Consider the following 27,110-nt stretch of genomic DNA (forward strand, 5'->3'; position numbering starts at 1 on the left):
TGCCTTGTGCCCTGTGTTGGCTGGGATTGGCTCCAGCAGACCCCTGTGACCCTGTGTTCGGATTCAGCGGGTTGGAAAATGGATGGATGGATGAAAAAAAAGTTTTTTGAAGATCTATTGTATGTCCTGAAGTTGCAAAAATATCAATAAATTTTACTTCTAAAATGTACTTCTACAGAAAAGTTAGGTGTGCTCTTTTCCTAAAACGCTTGTATGTTGTTTTTTTAATGCATAATGAAACATTAAAAATACATAATTATTTTGTTTCTAGGAACTTGTTAAGATTGTTTTCATCCTTTTTAAAAGTTGGTACAATTTTTTTTTGATTGCATTTCATTTTTACATTATAAAGATCTAACTTTTCCTTAAAGTCTGTTAACAACTGCTACACCCGTTCATCTAAAAATTCAGCTGTGTAATTAGAATTTGAGACATGATTCATCCTGGCATTCATTACATAGACTTGCCTATCTGTATAAAAAGAACAGGAGGCCTAGCCAGACAACATTTTGACATTTAAAGTTGGTGGGTTAAAATTCTTAATTTGCAGAAATCATGAAGATTCATAATTTTCCATTAATTTTTTTCTTTGTGTTTTTGGGGAACCCAATGCTTTCTTCATCTATTCCATGGAAGATGAACAAAAACTTAAACAGCTACAGGCGAGATTTTAATATTGCAGAGGTTTGTACATTTTCATACTTGTGGCAATGAGGAGTTTTGTAGCCATCTTCTATGACACAGCAAAGGATATTAATTTTAAGAATTTTCATGGTGCAACACATTTGTAACCTGCTGGTAACTTTTACCTTCCTTTTTTTCCTTTTGGAAGTTTTAAAATGTTTTCTTTATCTCATTGTTGCAAGTCAATTAACGGTTAATGACAAAAGTTAATCAGACTGCTAAATATAATGTATAATATGAATTTTTATAAATATGTTTAGGAATTTGGCGCTTAGTGTATAATCCTGAACTAGTAATATTCAAATACTTCAGCAAAAACATTATTCTCACTAAAAACAAAATAGTGCACGGATAACAGAAAGAGAAGCAAGAACCAAAATGTAATTTATTATTCTTTTATTATTTTTTTGTTGTCTAATGCCACTTTTATATTTGCACCTGCTATGTCAGACTGTAAAGTTTTATGTATATATTGTATTTTTATTTCTAAATACTTACATATCTTTATTTCTTTCACATATGTGTATGTGTGAATATCAGCATAAGTGGGTTTAAAAATGGATGGATGGATGGATGGGTGTGTGTATAGATAGATAGATAGTATATACTATATATATATATGTATATAGCTGTACATATACACATACAGTATGAGTATGTCCAATATATATTAGGTTTGAGAATGAATGAATATTCTATGTAGTACACATTTTGATTCATTTGGTTTGTATTTTTTTTTTTCATTTTTATTATTTTAATGTTCTTAAAATTTTGAACCTGTGAGGAAATAGCTAAACTTAATTAAGAAGTTTCCCTGTTTGCTTGTGTTAAACAACAGTATATATATATATATATATATATATATATATATATATATATATATATATATATATATATATATATATATATACACACAATATACATATACAGATGTGTGTGTATATATATAAAATATACATATACAGTTTATATGTGTGTGTGTAAATATTTATATATAAAATATACATATACGTAAACCCTATTAATTGATTTTAATAGTTGCATACTGTATCTTTTTAGAATCTCACTTGAGATTTATAGTTGTCTCTAAATCTCTACATACTGAAATACAATATTTTACATTCATTTAAGATAATTTATTTAGCTTTATAGGCAGAATGATTTAAAGCAGATGATCTTCTGCTTTATATATTACTAAAAATTGGTATACGTTGTCATAAAGTGCTGTACATTTTCAGTTTTTAAAAATATCACTGCCAGACAAATAGCAACAGTAACAAAGCAATAAATATCCTGACAGAAAATTTTAATCCAGAAATCAAGAAAGTGAAGCATTAATATCATCATACCTTGCATCTGTGCACACAATTTGCCAAGCTCTCTGTGAACTTGTTTCCTTATACTTGACTGAGGCAATAATGGCTCAATCATCTGAAACCCCATTATTATATCAGCAGAATATGTATGGTGAGGTCATGCTTGTGTTTTAAGCTAGCGGCAGAGTGCATGACATTCAGTTAAACGTACTGACTGCAGTTGCTGGATTTTGTTACCTTGAGGATATCAGTTTGCTTGACTAGGAATTACATGGAATTATGGATTAGGACAGGTGTACACTACACACTTTTCATACCTGGCAAACTAATGCTGACAGTGTCAAATCTTTTTGAGATTTCAAAAAAAAACTTTTGGGAGCCCACTTGGATTAGGTCAGAATGTATCTTGCCCTGCAATTGGTGACTTTACAACCGTCAGCAATATCCTCACGATTTGGTGGCAATTTGAAAATTATTCAAAATCATCCATCCATCCATTTTCCAACCCGCGGAATCCGAACACAGGGTCACAGGGGTCTGCTGGAGCCAATCCCAGCCAACACAGGGCACAAGGCAGGAACCAATCCCGGGCAGGGTGCCAACCCACCACAGGACACACACAAACACACACTAGGGACAATTTAGAATCTCCAATCCACCTAACCTGCATGTCTTTGGACTGTGGGAGGAAACCAGAGCACTCGGAGGAAACCCACGCACACACAGGGAGAACATGCAAACTCCATGCAGGGAGGACCCAGGAAGCGAACCCACGTCCCCAGGTCTCCCAACTGCAAGGCAGAAGCGCTACCCACTGCGCCACCATGCTGCCCTTATTCAAAATCACTTACAAGTTAAACTAACATTGCATAATGTATGCTGGCCCTTACACAATTTCCACATGACTTTTCAGCACAGTTTCAAATTTCCAAAGTATTGCAAATTTGCCTCTATTTGGCAGGTAATTAATGTGACGTCTAACAGCACCAGAGGCTGTACAAATGTTTTCCAGGTATGATTAGTTCAGTGGCTGGCTAATTAGTTAGTTCACTTAGACTCACATCACAAGCCATCTCAGTTTGCAGATTTTTACTGTGGTAACTGACGTGATCAGCTGCAAACCTGTGACGTCTGAGATTACAAGAACCCTCAGAAGCAGTTTCCATTATCAACATAAGCTAAAGGTAAACTCCATTAACTGTTCATGCAGAGACAGGCTGTAAACAGGACTTCCAGGTGATGTTGGCTGAGGTGTTTTTCTCACTCATTTACCCATTCATATTGTTTGGTACCGCTAATCCAGTTTGCTTCATCCACAATAAACACCTTCTTTCTGTTTCTTGCAGTCATATTATAGGCATTGTACTTCCAGCTGAGTGCTCACTGCTTGGTAGTTCTTGCGGACATGAGATCCCACCTCTTTGACTTAGGACAAAGGATAGATTTTGTTTTGGCAATTTACAGACAGTTATGACTATGACTGAGTTTCTGATGATGTCACACAATAAGACTAGTGGTCACAGTGCTCCATGACTCACTAAGCTTACGTAATTAATTCTATGAGTGGAAATCGTGGAAAAATCATGAAGTGTGACAGTGGCTTTACTTTTTTATTAGTGCTAATCTGTTATCATATGCTGATCTTGGTCACTCTGATGATGTTTCAGTCCTACCCTACTATCTTACTTTCTAATACTAATTTATCTTTAAAATCTTACCACTGTTGACATACTTTGGTGATTTTTTTCATAATTAAAATAAATACTTGTACAGTCTATAAACCTTGAAAAAGTGTATCTCAGGATGCCTTTGCGGTGATTATTGGTTTTCTTCACCCACATCATTGACTTTTAAATCTGTATTACAGTAAATATCCCTATGAGGTAGGGGAGTAAAGGTTTGAATTTTTTCAATGTAGATTAGTTAGGTGTAATTTTTAATTGTAGCTGCATCAAAAAATATGAATATCTGGTAAGATAGTGTGTTCATTCTCTAAGGTTCCTTCAAAAACATTAATTATCCCTTGTGATCTATCAGCTTATACAGATTAGACTACAACTAATATGGCTCTGAGGCTAGGGATCTGTACTGGCAATCGGAAGGTTGCCGGTTTGAATCCCGTAAAATGCCAAAAGAGACTCTGCTCTGTTGGTCCCTTGATAAAGGCCCTTAACCTGCAATTGCTAAGTGCTTTGAGTAGTGAGATAAATGCAAAGAGTTATTATTATTATTATTAACCCAGCGAGAGTTGATCGACACAACAATTTCTTCACTGACACAAAGCCTGGAGTTGAGTTTCGACCAACAACATCAAAGATATGACCAGAGAAGGCAACTCAAAATGTAAGGCAGGAAAGTATTTGGTACTAGTAGGGCCAGTTCAGAACTCATTCAACAGAGGGAATGAAATTACAAATGAGCTTGTAAAAATATATGAAAAGCAAATGAAAGTAAATGCAACCAATGACACATTACACTTGGTTGATTAATGCAACCTTCCTTTTGTCTTGTTACTGTGAAATCCTTTGGCATTGCGTTGTGCAAAATGAAATTCAAAATGTGCACTCCCAAGCACATTTGTTGTGAATCAAAAAAACGAAGTGTATTGGTTTCCTGTGCTAAGGAGCTCAAGTGCTTCTCAGTGCCACCTTACACTTCTGATCAAAACAACCTGCAGTTGGCTTGTTGCAGTGTGATCCTATGGCATTGGGTGGTTCAGAATGAAGTTTGCTTTGCTGTAACTTGTTGCTTATATGTTCTCAGACATAAGAGACATGAATCGAAAATAATGTGGACTTATTTGTATTGCATTTATGAATCAGCTCCCCATAAAAATCCAGAGGCCCCCTGTTAAATTTGTCTTTGCATCGACCTTACTTCTCAGTCATAATGCTATACACATTGTCATTTTATCAAACATCGGTAGATAGGGTTCAGATGTTAAAAGACTCCTGTTTGCAGTGTATCCTTATTTTATTAATTAACTTAATGATATTAATGCAATTCAGCTTCTGATACTTTTCTGCACTGATTCAGATCAGTGAATTTCAAATAACAGTATTTAAAGGTCTGATTAAATATAAATAGTCAAATTTACCATTACAATTACATCACTTAGCATTTCAGTATATAGATAAAGAAAATATTTAAACCATTTATTAGTAAGATTATCTTTTAAATTCTGTTACGATGGATGACCCCACCACAGATACCTGTTTTTGATAAACCTGTTCCTTTGTGTACTACGTGTTTGCAATATTCATTTAAATACATTCAAGCAAATGCGTTTAACAGAATAAATATTTTACAATACAACTTGGATTTCCTTTTTGATGGTACAAAAAAATCTAACATTTTAACTGCAAAGAAGAATGAGTATCTTATTAAACCATTTCTTTTGTTTTATGAATTTTCATCAGGAATACCTCTCCAAATACTTTAGCAAAGAGGCAGACTACATAGGCATGTTAAAAGCATCAGACACCTCCCTAGTACAAAAACTCAGAGAGATGCAGTCATTCTTTGGTTTGAGAGTCACTGGGAGATTGGACCGTAAAACTCTACAAATCATGCAGACGCCTCGATGCGGAGTCCCTGATGTGGGTAGCTATCGGCTCTTTCCTGGAATACCCAAATGGAAAAAAAATATCATAACCTACAGGTAAGCCATTTATGATGCAATTTGTAATTGATTATGTGACTGTTAATTTGTGTATCATTGCAACAATGTATTTTGTAATTTTCAAGATATATTTTATCTGTAAGGATGCCATGTTGACATAGTAGATAGTGTTACTGGGTTTGAATCCTGTGATCGCTTTTTGTCCTTTTTGTAGGTTTTCCCCTTGGTACTCTGATTTTCCTGCAACTTCAATAATGTTACTTTGGAATTCTAAGGTGGACTTGTGTAGGTTTAAAAGTTGGTTTGTGTGCGTAGATCCTTTGATTCCTGCCTTGTGTCCATTTCTGCCCAGATAGGCTCCAGCCCAACAGAACTGTGAATGATCAAGGAGGCTTGTGAATGTTGCATGCTACTTTGTCTGTAACATAACTGCATACTGTCAGTTGTCAAAAGCATATCCATTGTGAAGTACTCTTTGAAGAAATAAGATCTGTCATAAAGCCATTATGGTAAAATTAGGAAATATTAAACCAAACATAATCTATTATCATATGGCTTCTGCAATAATAAATGCTGGGGGTTATGATCAGGCTTTTTTAAAATTAAAATCTTTTCTCCTTTGCGTAGTGAGATTAGTGCAGTAATTCCATGTTTGTCCTGCAAGTGAATAGATTTCATTTCAAAATAATTTCAATAATTAGGAGTCAAATCTAAAAAAGGGTCAATGAAAAAAGCACAGTTTCATTTTTAGTAAGACATTTTTAAAGATTCTACTCAGATATCTATTCATTTTTAATTTTTTTGCTTGCTATGACTTCACTTGTTAATTGTGCCACTAACACTTAACTTTATCAGGAAGCAGATTGCTCAGTATCTATTATAACTTAGACAAAAAGCTACCATAAACATTAAAACATACTTGTATCTTTACATTCATTTAAAACTTAAGCTATGCAATAATTCTCTCTTTTGATACATGAAACTCAAAACGCCATCTAATAAATAAGAATTTCTTTCAAATTAAAAAATAGTTAATTCCAAAATCAGCAACTACAACCGGAGCAGAGCGGAGTATCACTAGGCTGCCAGCTAAGAAGCTGGACTTGAATCGACAGTTGATATCTCTTATCCGTATCATAGTACAACCCTGACATAACTGTTTGACACTAAGGCCAGTATATTTAGAAGAAGAGTTAATCAGTTGGCTAAGAAATCAAGAAACAATGGGTTTTAAAAGAATGTGCACTGAAGTCCATATGGCGGAAATTATTATTTGAGTCAATGGAAAAGAATCTACATGATATAATATGTGAAAAAATATTATTTTTCATGTTATTGCAAGGTGCAGGTTAGTGTGTCAAGCAATATTTTGTTTAATTAAATCATGAATCCTCTACTTTTCAGATGCCTTACATGGAATTACAGTTCGGGCTGAAATGTGCTAATGTGAATGCACCTTTAAATCATTTTCAGATTATTCTGTTTTTCTATCAAAGCATATTCAAGTAGATATATAGGCACAGTTAGTAACCAGGGTCTCAAATAACAGTGCTGCCTGCCCTGATCATTATTAACTGAAACAGGAACACAGCCCAGCTTTGTTAAGGAGGCAATTGTCCATAATACATTTCCAGAATTATTTAAAAAGACTTTTCACCTCTTCTCCTTCACTTTATTCAACAAAACAAAGACTTAATATGGAACATCTACACAGTTTCCTTAACAGGGATGGACGTTTCAAACCTTCAATAATATTTTACCACCAGTCATTCATAAAGTATGAAATATTTGCTCAAAAACAACTTTTACTTGTACTGTCTTCATTATTGTTTTCTTCTTGAAGAATAGCAAAATATACATCAAAACTAAGTCAAGCTGAAGTAGATACTGCGATTGACTTGGGCCTGAAAGCATGGAGCAGTGTCACTCCACTGCATTTTCAGAAGATCCATAGTGGAGAAGCGGACATCATGATATCCTTTGAAGTTGGAGGTGTGTTTTTTCATCCGATTTCTATTTAAGTTCTTCAGGTATATCCTGTTTGATGTTTCAATTAAATTTTCTCTACCCATTTTGTTCAGTTACCTTTTCATTTTATTACAAATAAGAATTCCTATACGACAAAAGAACTTCAACTTAAACTGTTCACCATATCAGTGCAGGTGTATTTCATTCTTACTAATGCAAGCATGTTAATTAAGACCTACCAAATGACCATATAACTTATTAAAACTAAAGCAGATACAGTCTGTTTTATCCTGAATTTACAGTAATCCACAGCCTCCATTCGTCCAAAAATATCTCAAAGTTATAAAAAATGATTATTCTCAACTTGCAAAGCAATCATTGGAAAACAAGAGAAAGTGCATTAATGATGTATTGTGTGGGGAGAAACTTGCTTGTAGTAGGAATTCACAGTTTTCACATTTACATGGATGAGCACATTTTTTATTGCATTGCTATGGTTTCATTCACCATAAGCTTCACACTTTAAAATGTAATATACTTTAGTTAAATATTTCCTCAAATATGCAGTAGGTGTCTCCATATTCCAATATTAAATTCAGATGGGTTTTTTGCATTTTAAAGACATCTTTACATATATACAGTATATACTGTATATATACTGTATATAGATATATATATATCTATTTAGAAAAATATATATACATTCATATATACACACACATATATATAATTCATGAAAGTAGACACATCAAGCCGCATTAAAGAAACTTGACATATTTCTGATTTAATGTAAACAAACTACAAGATGGCATTATCCTGTTTGACTGCTTTCTTGATGCAACTTGCGCATTGCTTCAATAGAAGAGTTACTGTATGTCACATTGTAATAGTCCTCAATAATTTTCAGTGTGAAATTCCATGTAAAATAAGGATATCTTTAAACTTTAACTTTACAATTACTTATTTCTATAAAGTTTAAACAATGCTTTAACTTTAGATTTGAACAGATACTAACACATTTATGTCTTCTTGCTGGATTTTCTCACCAGCAAAACTCCTGGTGGCCATTCTTTCACTGTTCTGGCTCATTATCTAAGGTACACTGCAGACATCTTTTGGTTTAGCTTTCTTAAACAGTTACAGTAAATCAGGCTTAAAGACCCACATCTTGACTGTTGTTGCCTACAACAGGATTTCAAGCATCACCTCTTTAATAGTGAATCAGTTATATCTTAATATGCCAAAACGTTTTACACAGCTCAATATTTTCCATTCTTGACCTCTGCAGATAATCCCAGTGATTGACCATAGCTATATTTTGGAGTTTACATGTTTGGGGTTTTTTTGAACATAGGTATTTCATTTCATTCTAAATCTTTTTGTTTTCAAACTGGTAACTTGTGATAGTGTGTGCTGTGACTGGTGCTTTGTACACTAAAGAGTGATTGATTCATTAATTGACAGTTTATTAAATTAATATTTTTCAAAAATGTATTTAAATGGTTTAAATTGTTCACGAGTGAGGGAAGAATGGAGCGGGAGGTCGACAGACAGATCGATGCGGCATCCGCAGTAATACGGGCTCTGCAATGGTCCGTCGTGGTGAAGAGAGAGCTGACCCAAAAGGCAAGGCTGTCGATTTACCAGTCGATCTACATTCCTACCCTCACCTATGGCCACGAGCTTTGGGTAGTGACCGAAAGAGCAAGATCACGGATACAAGTGGTCGAAATGAGTTTTCTCCGCAGGGTGGCTGGACTTTCCCTTAGAGATAGGGTGAGGAGTTCAGTTATCCAGGAGAGACTCTGAGTAGAGTCGCTGCTCCTCCGCATTGAGAGGAGTCAGTTGAGGTGGTTCGGGCATCTGGTTAGCATTCCCCACTGGGAGAAGGCCACAGGGCACACCCAGGACATGCTTGAGGGATTTTATCTCCCGGCTGGCCTTGGAACGTCTCGGGGTCCTCCCAGAGGAGCTGGAAGAGGTGGCTGGGGAGAGGAAGGTCTGGGCTTCACTGCTTAGGCTGCTGCCCCCGTGACCCGACCTCGGATAAGCGGTGGATAATGGATGGATGGATGGATAGATGGTATTTAAATGGTCACTATATATATATATGTTTTTATTCTTGGTTTTGCCTAAACTAGCTCATGGTGATGCATACCCCTTTGATGGACCTCGAGGGACCCTGGCACATGCATTTGCTCCAGCAGAAGGCCTTGGTGGTGACACACATTTCGACGATGAAGAAAAATGGACAATGGGAACTAATGGTAACAATTCTGTTTGTGAAATGCTTCTGCTGTGAACTGTTTTCATTAATTCTGCATAGAAAATAAAAAAACTAATAAAACCAATGGTTGTTTTTAATTTTACTAATAATAACTAGAGTGGCAGAGTGGTTAGCACTGCTGTCTCTAAGGGATTGGATTCATATCCCATCTCAGTCATTGCCTGTATGGAGTTTGCACGTTCTATGAGATTTTCTCCATGCTTTTCAGTTTTCCTCTATGTTACAAAATTGTGGTGTGTTTGGTTCCTATCTTTTGATGATGATGGCTTGTGCCTTGAACTGAACAAGCGGGAGGTTTTTTTTGTTGCTTTCTAACAATACTAAATATATTCTTGCAGTGTGTATTATATAGATTGCAGTTAACTAGGCTGATAAAATAACATTTCAGAGACTGAACACTTCATAAAACAAATTATATTTTATAATTGTAAAGGTTTAATTAAAAAAAATGTATTAATGGTAATAACTTCAGTAACCATCATGGCTTAAAAAGCAATGGTTCATTAAAATGGATCCTTTTTATTATTATAGTGGAAGAGAACCAGATGAATTCAAATTAATTTATCAAGAACAAGGGGACACAGTTGGAAACAGTTAAGGGTACATTTCACATAAACATGAAGAAATTTTTCTTCATACGGAGGCACATTGAATAAGCTACCAGGTAGTGTGGTAGACAGTAGGACTTTAGGGACTTTCAAAATTAGACTTGATGTTATTTTGGAAGAATTAAGTGGAAAGGACTGGCGAGCTTTGTTGGGCTGAATGGCCTGTTCTCGTCTAGATTATTCTAATGTTCTAATGTTCAATTGATTTAATCTCTGTTTATCCATTCTCTGTATGCAGTTATCTTACCTCATGATCATGGGGACCCACTTGTCAAACTTTGAATGGGACACTCATATCGGCACAATTTAAGATTACTGCTAATCTAACCTTCATCTTTGGCATGCCAGAAGACACCAGAAGATACGGAGACAATCCAAGTATATGGAGTGCTCTGAAGCTATGGGGCCGCCACGGTGCCAATGTTATGCCCTTAATTAATTTCATAATTACTGAATGCTATTGCATAAGAGTTATACTCTTCTATAATGTTCAGGCTACCATTTTAATTATTCCATATTTATAAAATAATTGCATATTTTATATTACAGTGTATCATGCCACTACATGTTAGAGTTCTGTTGCATCAGTGTAAGTGTTTAGCAAAACTAGATGCCCACAAATCCCCATCTATTTATTTTTTAAAGCCACTTTTTGTATTACTGAGTTAGAGAAAAGCACTGCGTATCCCAGCACTGCTAGAGACAAGGTGTTAACCAGAGTTGTACAGGTGCACACTCACTCATACCAGGCCATTTTTACTTGTATATTTTAGGTTGCAGAAGGAAACTGGAGAACCGGGAGAAAACTCTCATAAATGTTAAGGAACATGCAAACACTGCGGAAACAAATCTAGGTTAATAGAGCTATAATGAAGCAGTGCTGAGCCACCCTTTATATGGCATACTTCATATCGAACAGTCTAAGAACCCATTTTTTTTTCATCTCTTTTATAGGGTTTAATTTATTCACAGTTGCTGCCCATGAGTTTGGACATGCTCTGGGGCTTGCACACTCCAGTGACCCATCTGCTCTCATGTATCCGACCTACAAATATCAAAATCCAAAAGGATTTAGACTAGCAAGTGATGATGTACGAGGAATTCAGTACTTGTACGGTAAGTTCAAATATAACTTTAAAAGCAAAGTAAAGTATGTCAATGGGCAATAATAATAACAATGGTCAGCACTACAGACATCTGGCATAGTATCAATATTTGAAGTATGGCAGGGGAAAGGTTTATAATATGTTTTTTTCGGTAAAGAAAGAAAATAATTATTGAAAACAAAACAAAACATATGCTTTGACGCGTTACATGCAGCTTTGCGGCCTAGTGGTTTATTGGCACTATCTATCTACTTGTAAAAGAGAGACTAGAGTTTGTATCCCAATGAGGTACCATTTAATATCTGGATAAGATATTGGGGCCACCTAGCTGTTATTGTAGATGATTAAATTTAACAGCAATACCACAATGCCCCCTGTAGCTGCATTTTCCCAAAATTACCAAAGTTCAGCAGCTTTAGTATGCAAAATGGGATTCAGGCAAAGTTTGATGTGTTGAAATGATTCCACAGACAAAATATCCATCCATCCATCATCCAATCAGCTATATCCCAACTTCAGGGACATGGGGGTCTGCTGGAGCCAATCCCAGCTTGCAAGGCAGGAAACAAACCCCGGGCAGGGTGCCAGCCCACCACAGGGCAAACATACCCACACACCAATCACACACTAGGGACAATTTAGAATCGCCAGTCCACCTAACCTGCATGTTTTTGGACGGTGGGAGGAAATCAGAACACCCAGAGGAAACCCACGCAGACACGGGGAGAACATACAAACTCCACGCAGGGAGGACCCAGGAAGTGAAACCGGGTCTCCTAACTGCGAGGCAGCAGTGTTACCACTGCACCACCATAGATAAAATATCTTAGTTTTAAAAACTCAAAGTAAAACAGTTCACACAAAATAAAGAAAAATTGATGTAGCAAAGAAAACAAATGTTCTTGTTTAAGAAAAGTTCTGATTAAAGCTTAAAATTCTTGTTTCATTTCTTTAAAGAACCATTTCTTTAGAAGACTGTAAACTTATCCCATTTTCATGCTGTAAATGGGTCTTTCATTCCCTGCTAGCACTGAGACCTACTGTATTCTAAACATCAACTGACTCAATTAACACACTGTATCTTAATGAATCTCTGAGTACTATCTCTTATTTAATTACATGGGGTAAAGGCTATAGCATTGTCTATGACTATGAAAGAAAATTATATTCTATTCAAATTAAGCAAACACTAATATGAGTTTAACTCAAAGCATTAACTTTCTAAGATTGGCTCTTACATCCCCATTTGCATAAAATAACCTTTACATCCTACACTGATCCCTTATTAGAGGTAAAGGCACACCCACCTTCTGTGCCTTTTTGAAATTAGTTTTTCTCAGTCAGGAAAACTGTGAAAACAGGGCAACAGAAACAGGTTCGAGATTCTCTCAGCTCAATAAAACACTAATTACATTGATTAGGTATATTTGAACTATGGGAGAAGTCACAATTTAGCAATGGCAAACGATGCATAAATCCCACCAACTTCCTGTTTCAGTAGTAGAAGTGGTATCTACTATGCAATTGTGTCATCAGGATGTGGTAACATAGAGTATTAATGCAAGAGAACAATGCAGAAAAGTCATCCTGAATCTTATAGACCAAGTACAGTATTTGTCTTCCTGAAACATACTATATTTTGTCAGGTGATCGTAACAGAAAAAATACAACTTTCTAAAGATATACTATATGTTCTTCACTATACAACATAACAAAGCTGATTCCTGAATATCATATAACTGGTCTTTGTATGTTTAAATCTAACAGTTAATAAATTCAATGTGTTGTGTACGTTAAGGAAGCCATAGTACTGTAGCTGAAGATATAGCATTAACCCGGTTGGGGTGCAAATTAAGATGGCATAATATTGTCTTCTTCCCTCATTTTTTCAAATGATTAAGGATAAACAACTAATTAAGAATAAGAAATAAGGATAAACAAAGATGTAGTGAACACACAGGTAACGTATTGGCATTGTTTGCAGGTGTTTCTATGAGCTAGTGATTTTTTACTTCTTTTTGGTCTTTATCGTTACCTTGATGGCATCATTTTGTCATTATTTGTTTTTGTGTTACTAGTGAGTTTCTAGTCTACCATGCCATCCATTTGCTCTGCCTACTGCTTAATGGAATTGTGAAAAACTTACATGGGTTTTCTTCCAATATCCCAAAGATAGGTGTTACACTTACTTATACAGTGCCAAATTATGATCAGCAGATAGTGAATATCCTAAGTGTGGATTTATGCGTGAATATGTCATACAATCATGCAGAACTGGCTTCCAAAACAAGCTGAAACTTCCAGCCTTAAATTGGATTAAGAGACTTTAAAAATGAATGAATGAATCTCTGAGTCTCAATCTTTGGTGCTAATTCTGTGGCGCGCAGTAAGCTTCTGGAAAGGAAAAATATGTAAAAGCTTGTTCTAATTTCACTGCAGTGATGTCATACTTATTTTTAAATTTATCAAGTAAAGTTTCACTTAGTCATTTTCCAAATAAAGAGTTTTTAATATAGACTTACAGGTAATTAACAGTTACAGTTATAAAGGTCTGCATTACATCAAACAGGCACACTATCACATTTAATAAATAAAAAATCAAATGCTTTATGGTAGATGCTTCAGGTATATGGATAATTATTTATTGCCCCAATTGTTGACACGCCTTATTGCACCCATTCGGTTCTGGCATGATTAATGTATGGCCTTAAATCAGAATGCAATATATTCTCCTGTTCTTTGCAGTTAGTTATGATTATCTTCCATACAAGCAGGTATAACTATCTTGCTTTGCATTACTGAATATTGAATCCCTTGAAATTCCAGGTAAAGCATCAAAGAATCCTGAAAAGCCACAGCCACCAGTTATTAATCCGTCACCACCTCAACCTCCATTACAACCTGCACATCCAGGATCTCGAAGCCCAGAAAAGTGTGACCCAAATTTGTCCTTTGATGCAGTCACTGTTGTTGGCAAAGAAATGCTTTTTTTTAAAGAAAGGTAAGAACAATAATTCTTAAAAGGAAATATAATACTGCATATAATGTGTAAAATAATAATACATTTTAACATGTGTACATAGAGTATATTTCTCATTGTACTGTACCAAGATTTTCTGAAGTTTTCGTGTTATCTTTTAAAGACTGTAATGACATGACTTGGTTGGTAATCATGAGTGACAATGAACCTTGACCTATAATCAGCATTTTCAACAGAGGATGAAATAAGTTGTGAGTCACAGACACTTGCTACAATCCCTAACTAGTCACTGAAGCTGTTATAAGTAAATAAACAATTCTTACATTCTCATTTTATTAGATAAAATATAATGTAATATGCAGATTTAACTTCATATTGGGTTATCTTTATATTCTACAACATTTAGGAGTTTGCATACCTAAAAAGCAGAGATTTTGGAATACCTTTTTGAAGAAAGAAAACATGAAACTAAATAACAAAAGGTCCAAAAAAAAGGTACTCTGAGCGTTGTTATTCAACTCAGAAACATATACAAATTCAAACTATTGGAATTTGCCCAAAACACATATATTACATACTGTATATAGTGCAGTACATAGGTTTTTAGATTCATTATTATCATATGTGCAGAATACAGTGAAATTCTTAGGTGCATGTGTTAATCAACATGAAACATAGTGCCATGCTTACCTTGAAACTTCTGTCTTCCTTACCTGAAAAACCTCAGGGATTATGACAGTATTTACCATACGCAGACATATTAAATTTCATTTAAATGCTGATGATACTAAGCCGTATTTATCAAAATGACTGATTAATAAGGAAGTTGCATATTATGCTTTATATACTGATAGTATATTCAGTATATATTCTCTGCATATATTTTCCTATTTTTTGCTGTTTTTATTGGTATAACAATAGATTATTTAGAATGTTATGTCCTAATACTGTACACCCTTTGGGGACAAATAAAGTCTATCTATCTATCTATCTATCTATCTATCTATCTATCTATCTATCTATCTATCTATCTATCTATCTATCTATCTATCTATCTATCTATCTATCTGTACATTTCCAGAAGGCTGCTTGCTTGTCTTGACTCTTTAACAATTCAGATCAAAGATAGTGTGTAACTGTAGACAAAACAGAAATAAAAGCCCTGATGACATTTCCCGCAGATATCAAGAAAGAAAGGATAAAGACATTTTTAAACCTCTTTGGAATTCACCGCATACAACACTACCAGTCTAAACAAAAGAAACTAAATTGTTCCAATATAGTTATTTTTTCTAAATAAAGCTATCATCTTTAGACTTGGTGGAGAGGAATGCATGCTTATATATATATATATATTAATCTCATACTTTTATCTGTTTCATTACACAGTCTTTGAATGTGAACAAATCCAGGAACGATCACTAAAGTGCAGGCTGCATCAAAGTCAAAAAGAAAAATACAGCTTTCCAAGCTAAATGTCAGCAAAGGCAACTTTACTTTCAAAACAAGCCTACACAGCACTTCGGCCCAAGGCTTGCTTGACATCATAGCCTGCAATTACTCGTAATAAATATTTACGTGTTAAACTGCATTACCAAATTATAATTGCATATTTAAGTCCCTGCAGTTTGCATTTTTTTAATTTAGCCTCATCCTTTGAAATTCAGACTTTATTTTTAGGAGCACTGTACTAGGTAGGGCGCAGAGAGAAACTATAATGAGATTATCCAGACATGAGCTGTCAGTAGGAATTATTTCTAGGATCAGAAATATTAAGAACAACTTATGTGTACTGCATAATTATACTATCACATGTCTTTTGAAATTGTAAATGTTAAAAACCATTTTGGATCTATGTACTTCTTGTACATGTAAACATAATAATAAATGTACAGTAAACAATGTATTTCACAGTCATGCAAATATAGACTACACTGTGCATGGCAAATACAACAAAAACATATTTTGGGATAAAATTAATATAATTTCAAGTTTTCACTCATTATGGCTGGTTGACCTAAAACGTAAAATTAAAGTGCATAAACTGACTGAGACTTTCAATACATTTTCAATTAATCCTATTAGATAGATAGATAGATAGATAGATAGATAGATAGATAGATAGATAGATAGATAGATAGATAGATAGATAGATAGATAGATAGATAGATAACACACCAGAATAACTAAAAAGAAAGAAAAATTAAAAAGAAAAATAAACTTCTATCTAAAAGACTAAAAAGTACACTTTGCATTTGGTTTATAGATATTTTAATTAGATATAACTATAAATATATAGATTACACATTAGAACAATACATCAAAATAATAAATAACTTTGAGTGAGTGAAAAAGTCTGAGTGAAAAGGAGTGAAAAAACACTCATACCTGGTTTGCTTTATCACACAATAGGTGTTATTTAACACAACATTACATTCTCAAATCTACTTAATCCAGTTCAGAATCATGGGGAACTGCAGCCTATCCATGAGGCACTGGTCACAAGGCAGGAACTCACTCACACAGCCACAGGGGGCAATTTGGAAGTTTTATGTAACCCAATGTCTTTTGGGATTTGGGACACAAATACTCATATTTCACACACAAATACTCACACACACACACGCACACACACACACGCACGCACGCACACACACCCAGGTAGAAAGTGCAAACTCCTCACAAACAACAACTGGGTGTGTGATATGAACTGTGAGGCAGCAGTGCTAACTACTGCTCCACTGTACTCTCTACATATTAAGCAGTTCCTCATCAATTTAATTAAATTTGGTAGATTTTTGGGCATCGGGTTCAGGAGACAGAACATGAATCCTGTTCTGTTCACTCTCTAGGTGAAATTTGCACATTCAGTTTTCCACTAACATTCCCAAGCTGTGGAGATTTACCCTGTGAGAGTGAGTGTGTGTTTGCATTAGCTAGTTCACCCTGTGGTGAATTTATGTCCTGTCCTTGCATCCAATGCTGCTAGAATAGGCTCCATCCTCAAAATTAAAATCTAATTAAGTGGATTTGAAAAAAAACAGATGGATTTTTCTGTTTCTGAAACTGTTTTAATTTGTTGTAGGTTCCTCTGGCGAAGACAGGCACAAATGAATAGTGCTGTCCCTGGCTACATCAGAAGTGCATTTCCTAATATTCTGACAAATATTGATGCAGCTTATGATATTCCAGAGAAAGGAACAGCATACTTTTTTAAAGGTATGGGATAATACTGAGAAAGCAAATTTGTCTTTAGCTTCTAGAAAATAATGAATAGCTGACAGTCAATGAAATTTAAAGTATATGCTTTTATTTCTTTCTTTCTAAGTTACACTTTATTTCTCTAGCTGTGATTTAGAGTTACTAGCAGGATTTACTTGTCTAATATATAAATATGAACCTTAGATCTATTACATTTTCTTTCTATTGATACACTTGCCAAATTTATCTAATCGAATGTGCATGTACACATGGGTGTTTGGTAATTGATTATACATATGTATCTGTATTTTTAACCAGATCCCAGTTCTTTATAGGTTGTGTATTTGCCTAGTTTATTAACTATGATGTCTGAACATTAATTAATTTAAAACTCTTGAATGAACGGATATAAATGTTTTGAATTATCCCATATTTTACTGTTGCTTCTAAAATGTTTTACTATTTTAGGCAGATATTATTGGCCATCAAAAGGGTTCCAGCTCATGGGAAGCCCAAGATCCATCTCTGATTTTGCACTGCCCAGTTCTGTGTCTCAGGTTGATGCAGCAGTATATCTAAAGGACACTCGGCAGACTCTTTTCTTTGTAGGAAACCAGGTCTATAGGTAGGTGCAGTTAAAGATATCAATGAAAATGAACACTTACAAGTTCACCATGAAACAAACTAAAATGCTTGTCAGCAAATGTGTACATTCTCTTTTCTACTCTCTTTGAATTAACAATCAGCACTAAACTTCTGCCCTTCTTTACTTTGATTGTACATGTCTGGAATGCACCAGTGAGGTACTGTGGTTTGGAGAAAGAACTACAGTGTGTGACCCCAGGGGCCAAATGCAGTGCAAAGCATGAGTATGAGATCAAGTGAGAACATGAGTTTAGGGAAAGGAAGATTCAGCCCTCCCCGAAGGATGTTTCACATCTCCCACTATGTTGTAAGCAATAACTGGTTCTAACAAGTTTATCTATAGTTTAGTTTTAGTTTACATTTTAATGGCAGTATTAATAATCACATTACTACAAAATGATTTGAAAAGGAAACAAGCATTTGAGATGAATGAAATCCATTGTCTTCCTGTTGACAGTAAATATGAACACTCTAGACAAAAGCTGTATGTCTTCAAATAGATCGCAAAAACACTATAGATTTCAAGAAAAGTAAGAATACAATACAAAGTAAAAACACATTGCAATGAACATGTTGTATTGACTGGTGGCTACTTTAGGTGGCCAGTAGAATACTAGAATAAGCAAGACTAAAAATTAACTCTTGAATAAGTAAATGCAAAGGCTTGGTATAAGTGGGGAAAATGGGAAACATACTCCAATATTATGTGGTTTCTGGAAAAGAAAAAACACTAAGAGTTTATGATACTTACAATATCAAACACTTCATGGTAAGTCTGCCACTTGAACACTTGCAAAATTATACAAGCAATTGTGACATACTGTATTGCGCTGATGAGGTGTGAAGTGAAGCAGTACAATTGACTGCAGTGGCATTGCCTTTCCCATAATGCCATATTCCATTATTAGCTGGCTTTGCTGGGCTAAACATTAAGCCATCAACTGCAATCCCTAATATAACAATTGGGTAATTTTTAATTTAAATACAGAGATAGAGAGAGGAAGGATGCATCTGCAAAAGAAAAAAAATATATAAAGATTATTTCCACCATGAAAAAATAGAAAAGGTGCGATGTTGTGTATTTGTAATTTTTCAGTATGGAAAACTTCACTTACCTTTTTTCCAAATATGTAACATATAGAATATATCCATTATTGGATATTTACTTGGTTATTAAAACATCCAAATGGTTAAAAAAAATAAACAATACTGTACTCCAGTCAATGACTCCAGATGTACTAAGTCAGCTGGCCAGAGTACAAACAAATACCAGCCAAAGACAGCAAGACATGTAAATAGGCAATAAGCAACAACGCTGCTCACACAGTTCTAGCAGGCATACATTTAGCCTTGGGAGGTTAATTATTCTGAGCTAAATTGTTTTATAGGGAACTAGAATATCAGGAATCTCAAGTGTATGTAATGCTTGTGTTTTCAATCCTGAATGAACTGCTAACTAACAGTTAATGATAAATTTATTAAAGCAAAAATGTGTGCGTGTACACCCAACAATGGTCTGGTCTCCAACTTCCCCGTAACTCTGCCCTGCATAAGCAGGTTAGAGAAATGGATAAATCGATGGAAAAATAAAATTCAGGTTAGGAAAATGGATGGCAAGATGGAAAAATTAAATTATCTCACATATATTCATGTACTGTATTGGGTGGTTCCACATTGAGAGCAGTACCTGCCAAATGCCTGCCACAGAATTCCAGGATCATTTTCACCTGTCAAATACAATACCAATGGAAACTATGAAAATTACTTCCAAGGCAGAAGATCTGATACTTGCAGTCATGAGTATTACATCTATGGGAAAAATTAACATTTTTTAATATTTATGAAACACTTCAGATTAGATGTTTTGCCCTGCTCACTTTTAAAATGGAATTAAGTTAAAAAGAACTGGATGTAGAAACTACTTATCATTAAAACCCCCATCAGCTCAACTCTCTAGTAATCAACTGGAAAAATCTGCAGATGAATAAACAACTAAATACAAATGAAGAAAGCCATTGTGTGACAATTTAAGGAGAGTGTTTCTCTTTCCAAGCCTTGGTGTCATCAGATCAGGATTTTACTTTTGCAAAGGACATTGCCATTACTGAGGTTCATCACTCATTTAGTGTAATGCTGTCAATTGTGACATATCTGAAGTTGCCTCCATATTATTAGACATCAAATATTGGTTATTTTTGATTATTAATCCATTTTGAGCTGCAAGTTCATGAAATTTGAAATGGACTTCACCAAAAAAAGTAGGTTTTAAGTGTCCAGAAAGGCCTAGTAACCAAGGAATCCTTACCCTAAATTTGAGAAGCAGGTTTGTGGTGAGGAGATTAGGAGCACACGTTGATATAGCGCGTTGCCACACCCACCACATGACAACCCACCTCAAGGTCCCAGATTAGGACCTGAGTGACACCTCAGTACCATACTAGTTCAGATGGAATAGAACTCTGTGAGTTTATTTATGGTGGCTGAAGTGACAACTCTGCCACCAACTTCTAGGTTTTTCCCTGCAGGTTGGAGGGCCTACTTGCAGAGCTGGATGGAGATTAACGTCATACCCAGGAGTAAACGTCTGGTATTTACCTTACGATTGCCAGTGCAGATCCCTAGCCTCAGAGCCACCACTCCCTTCTGGTGAGGGAAACTGTTAAAATCCCCTCACCCAAGAACAAAACAAAACAAAAAACAGAAGAAAAGACACTTGAGTGATGGATGAAGCCCTGGATGTACCATAATATTATCTGTTTATCTGTGCTCACTCCTCTGACATCAACTTTAACCAAGGTCTGAGTGAACATGGCAATAATGTTCAAGAAGCAGTCCTTTTTCTGCTTTAACTATCCATGATGTACATTGAAACAAAAAGTGATGCCCTTCCAGAAGACCTCAATTAATGGCATTCCATGCAACATTCGGCACAACAAGACTGAAATGCTTACTTATTCTTTTTCTTATTTAGGATGTATGGCTGCAGGTCACCCTGATCACAGAACAGACACATGGGAGCAGGGTTTACTTCCGACCTGTACCCCAGGCTGCACCCCATCTCCCTACTCCATTTATGTGTAGTCTAGTATTTGTTATTCATTTGAGCTCTATTTATTGGTTAACTGAAATTGGACCTGGCTTACCAGTTCCTAATGCTACATGGGAAGTTCTCTTCCTCCATAAGGCAAATGCATGAATGAAGAAATCATGGAAAAGTACAGCATTCATTCTAAATACCTTACTTTTACAAAATTCAATTCAATTTGACAGTTTTTGTATTTTTTTTGAATACTTAATTATATTGACAGAGCTAATTTTGTCTTTTCAGTTACAATGAAGTTAATGGTCGAATAGATGAGGGTTACCCTAAAAATATTGAAGAGGAATTCTCTGGACTTACTGGTAAAGTTGATGCAGCTGTTGAAGTAAATGGTGAGTGTGTTTTGGAAAGGTTTATTTTTTTTAAATCACAACTTTCATGTCAAAATACACACCTCAGAACAGGTGTTAAAGAAAAAAACACTGAAACACTAGAGAAAAAGCACTCTTTTGACAGCTTGAACTTTAACACTGTCTTAGCTGAATGCATACATGACTCTGTACAGACAAGTTTCATATCATCATCATAATCAAAAAAAGACTCCCCGGTCCAGAAGTGAAACCAGAAAGACAGAAAAGTTTTCTTCTCTGTTTGTGAGCTTTTAACTTTTCAGCTATTTCTGTCTCCAAGTAAATTGGCTTAAAGTTCTCAAAGGCTGGATGGCACCACTGCTTTGTAATGGGAAAGCAGTCAGATATGAAACCATATCAACAGATATGGCAGTATCAGCAGATGAATATAGTAGCATCTCTTACTGTTTAATCTAATAAACAGTGTAGGTATTCTATACACCCTTTGTATTTCTAATTATTTTTTAACTCGAAAAGTCTAATAAGTTTTGGGTATGGTATATGAAAAATAGATAGATAGATAGATAAAATATTGTACTTGTCTGACACCTTTATCTGTTTTTCTACATCTAATGTCTGTTTCAATGTTTATACTTCAATATTACTATGTCGTTTTGCAGGTTAAAATCAGGCCTCACCAATATATATAAATAATGCAAAGCTAACGGACATACATCAACAAAAACACTATTCCCTGTTCAGTTAAAAAGCTGAAATTTGGCTGAATGGTATATCTAGGGTAGTAGGCATCTGCTAAGAAAGAACATTTTGATATATCAATATTTAGACGTAGCCCTGCCCCACAATACAAACACTCAACGCCCAAAATTCTCAAAAATGCCTTAACATATTTGATTGAAATTTGTTTATAAAATAAAGAAAATTAGCTGACATTTTTTTTTATTTGTTAATATTTATATTATGCAAACTTACGTACAGTCAGCTGAGAGCATGCTTTATGTAAATGAAGAATGCTGCAGACGTGACTGACAAGCCATGAAAAAAGCAACAGTAAGCAATAGGGTGGACAGATAACTGAAGATAGGACAGCGCCCTGGACTGTAAAAAAGAGACATGATCATGTTGTAAAATGGAAAGAGAAAGTTTGGCAAAGCTCGAGGAAGATGCAAAGTTCAATGGTTAACAAGCACTATTTATTGTGTACCAGCTCACCTTTGGTCAAGGTACAGAAAACCAAACCTCCTTCCACCTACATTCTTTGAATGTAGTGCTTAAAACATTAAGGGCTTAACCCCCATACTCTTCAGTCATGGTGTAGCAAACGCTAAGGGAGAAACATAAGTCTTAGATAGTGGCACCTGAATTTCTAATAAGGATACCATTTCAAGCACTACTTTGCATTTGCATTCACATCTACGGACTTTAAAGGGGAACTGCATACAGCGCATCAAAACACAAAACGATATACTGTACTTGAGTGAACAACATAAACAAACAAAAACTGTAAACATCTAATAATGATTATTATATATAGTCTAATTTCATATTATTCCTACTGATTACCCATTTCAGTTCAAAAGAATACACTCTAATATAAAATTGTGTTTTGCAATGACCATTAACAAAAGTCAAATCACTAGGAAAAGCAAATTTGATGTAATGTGGGAATGTTTTACTTATGGACAATTGTGTATAGCATGTTCAATCATAAGCAGCTCCTGTGACCTAATAACATTAGTTTATTACCGTTGCCTTTTTCCGAGGTGACGTACAACATTTGAGATATAATTTGTTGCATTTAATTTGTTTTTTCAATTGGAGCACAGGTAGGTGAATTGACTTATCATGGCCACAAAGGATCAGTAGTACATTTGAACCTGTAATGTCAGGGTTTGAAGACCAAAGCCTTAACCACTAAAACACACTGCCTGCCAATGACATTAACCCTTGGTAGAAAAAAAAAAAACAACTGTTGTATACAGAGAAGAATTTAGTTAGTTACATAATAATAATAATAATTCACTGTAATTATATATCACTGTTCTCCTAGTACTTCTGATGCACCCGATTAACTAACTGCACAATAACTGACATCCATTGCATTATGGAATTTCCCAGGCAAAACTGGGTAACACAGCCAGTTATTTCATATAGTGTCTGAACTTAACTGGGGTGCCAACTAAAGGTCTTCAGTGCTCGTGGGTTTTCATTCCACTGTCTTCATTAACCATCAGGGGCAGATCTACTATGAAACTAATGAAGCTTAATCTTTAGGTCCCCTAATCCCAGAGGGGTCCAGAAGAAACTCTAATTTTCAATCCCCCATAACTTGTATTTGCATCAGTGACTTTGACGCAGCACGGTGGCACAGTGGTAGTGCTGCTGCCTTGCAGTAAGAAGACCTGGGTTCGCTTCCTGGGTTCTCCCTGCATGGAGTTTGCACCTGTGCTCTGTGGTTACTCTCTCAGGTGGTCGTTAGCATATCATAATCTCTTGGACCAATAAGGTGTGTTTTCCGCATTCGACTTATACGACAACATTATAAAATAGTGGAAATTATATGGTAAAATCAAGCCCTGACTTAAATGCAAGTATATGTGGTATAAAGATAGCCAACAGATGACAAGGATAAACTGCTCCTATTTGCACCCATGTGTCTATCATATATTATCAGTTTCAATAAACTAAAGTATTGATAAAGGAAAAAAAAGTGAAAAGTATGAGAAATAATGACCTGCTGTTCACAAGACATTTGGATTGCACTTTAAAAAATTAGAAAATCAACAGTTTTGGAAATGTGTTGTGTGTCAGAAAGACAGCACTAAGAAGCATTAGGATTAAATAATGGGATTCATTAGAACTGGCTGAAGTAAAAATGAAGTTTGACAGCCCTAACTTGAATACGTTTTCTAGGAAAAATTAATTACTTGAAAATGTATTTGTATAAATGCAAGCTATGTACAAAGTACTGGTTATATTGGAAAAAGAAAAAGCAGGTCACATATATAGGGGTGGAGGACAGAAGAAAGGGCAGATGAAAGGAGAAACTATGAGTGTAGGTGAGGAAAAGCTGTCATTACAGAAAATGAAGGAAGAGAATAAAAAGCCTTTAAGACCAAAACAAATATGCAATCTCAAGCTGAGAAGGAGCTTAGCTGCTTCCGTTTTTATTTGAGAAGTGTCTTTAAAACCCTGTGAAAGAGCACAAACAGAGAGATCAGTGTGGATATGATCAAGGAACACGACGTGTTCTACAATAGACTTTGGTTTTAAGCAGCTTGTTGATGCTCTCTGAAATGATCTGTAAGCCGCCTCCCTGTTAGATAGATAGATAGATAGATAGATAGATAGATAGATAGATAGATAGATAGATAGATAGATAGATAGATAGATAGATAGATAGATAGATAGATAGATAGATAGATAGATAGATAGATAGATAGATAGATAGATAGATACATTAATAATCCCAAGGGGAAATTCACAAATTCTGTTTCACCTATGCAGAGTTTATATGATTGAAAGAAACATTTTCAATTCACAGAGACATTGATTGACAAATATTTTTTTAATAAATACTTTTATTGATTGAATTTAATCTGCAACTCTGGCAAATAAGCTCTTAGATTTACTGCCACACTTTAGAGATGTACATGCAAATGTAGCATTTGTCAAACATTTTTAAGTTTATGCATTTCATTAATTAGGCCTTTTGATGACATAGATTATTTTCCTTTCCTCTTGCTGTAGTTTATTTACATAATGGGAAAAAATTGTACTCAATTTCTTTTTTTTTTTTTCAGGATCTGTTTATTTGTTCTCTGGACCAAATGCATACAAGTATGACAGCGAACGTGAAGATATTGTCCGTGTTGTGAAAGCCAATTCCTGGCTCGGATGTTAATGTACAGTATCATTTCATAGAAGTACAATTTATGAGCATTTAATGGGACATTTTAAATGCACTATTCCATATAAAAGAGAAAACAACAGCACTAAGTACTGTACTAGATTCTTTAACTTTGTGCAATATTTCCTCTCACTTGTGTCCGGTAAATCTCTTAGCCAGTGACTGAGCTTAGAGAGTGAAGAACACTATAATTTATTTTTATGAACAAAACCAATACCACCATGTTTTTTCATCATATTATCTATTTTTTGTATGTGTGGAATAAATGGGAAATTTTAAAAACAGACCAGAATGTGGTCAGTTCAGAAAGTATGTACTTTGTCTTTTCTCAAATATTGCATTGAATGTGCTTCTTTGTAATACTCTGGCCATTTTAATATGACAAATTCCATTACTTTCATCTTTCATACTGTCATCACAATTCAGCGACTCACTACTCAATATTGCTCTTTACAATGGAAGTAACTTAAAAGCATGGTTAGGAATGTCTGCATCGATTTATTGATATACAACTGTAGCATGATCAGTTCAAACCTGAATGTTACTGTTTGATCAAGAACAAAATAAGTGACATAGATATTAACATACGAACGTATGAAGATACACATGCAAAAACGTGTGTCTCTGCATGTATATAGATGTTTCTCTAGGTTTAAAGTATGCTAGGCTCTACTGTGTAGGGTAGTTTTAATAAAGGAGTGAACAGCAGTGTGAATATACCTTTTCATCTGAGATCTAAGTTCAGACAGGTGCACCAGTACTTAAAAACACACTTAATAGAGTCGTCATCTTTAAAAGAGTGCAGGCATGTCAATGAAAATATCACAGATTAGTCATCAAAGTCTTCACAAACTGTTTAATACTTTTTTCCAACTTTACCAACTATACTTTTACAAGCAATGCTCAGGAGAACATATTAAGTTTTTTTTCCAGTTTACATTTCTTATCAGTTGTTTTATTTACAATGACAAGCACTGTTATCTCACAGAGTTTAGACTGTGGGTTATTTCCCTGAAGGAAGACTAGGAAATGGTTTGTACTCCCAAGAGATTTCCTGCACTCCAAGCGCTAGTTTTGGCAATTAAGAGACAGCAGCATTTTAAATTCACACTTAAATGTCATTTTCTAAAATATGTATTTTTTTACTGTCTTTGTCTGCTTGACTGCATTATTTCTCCTTATTTTATTTATATGTCTTTTGGTTTACCTTCCTACTTTCTGTACATAATCCATTTCAGAGTCACAAGGGTATCTGGGGACAAAGGTGATGACATCAAATGTAAGCCATTCCATCATGAAGCATACGCTCAGAGACAGTCACACTGAATCAGTTAGGCAGTGAACATCAACAGGACAAGTCTTTGGGCAGCAG

General features: G+C 35.0%; 1 protein-coding gene across 1 annotated transcript; it reads left to right on the top strand.

The window, feature by feature from the left end:
• Positions 1-520: 520 nt before the first annotated feature.
• LOC114650503 (matrix metalloproteinase-20-like) lies at positions 521-26,621 on the top strand. Its single transcript, XM_028800167.2, has 10 exons — positions 521-684; positions 5,420-5,661; positions 7,466-7,614; positions 9,732-9,857; positions 11,440-11,601; positions 14,418-14,592; positions 17,657-17,790; positions 18,241-18,397; positions 21,746-21,849; positions 25,632-26,621. The coding sequence occupies exons 1-10, from the start codon at positions 556-558 to the stop codon at positions 25,730-25,732; spliced, it is 1,479 nt and encodes a 492-aa protein (XP_028656000.1). The 5' UTR covers positions 521-555; the 3' UTR covers positions 25,733-26,621.
• The last annotated feature ends 489 nt before the right edge of the window (positions 26,622-27,110 follow it).

Source organism: Erpetoichthys calabaricus, chromosome 4 (genome assembly GCF_900747795.2).
Source record: "Erpetoichthys calabaricus chromosome 4, fErpCal1.3, whole genome shotgun sequence".
Taxonomy (NCBI): Eukaryota; Metazoa; Chordata; class Cladistia; order Polypteriformes; family Polypteridae; genus Erpetoichthys; species Erpetoichthys calabaricus.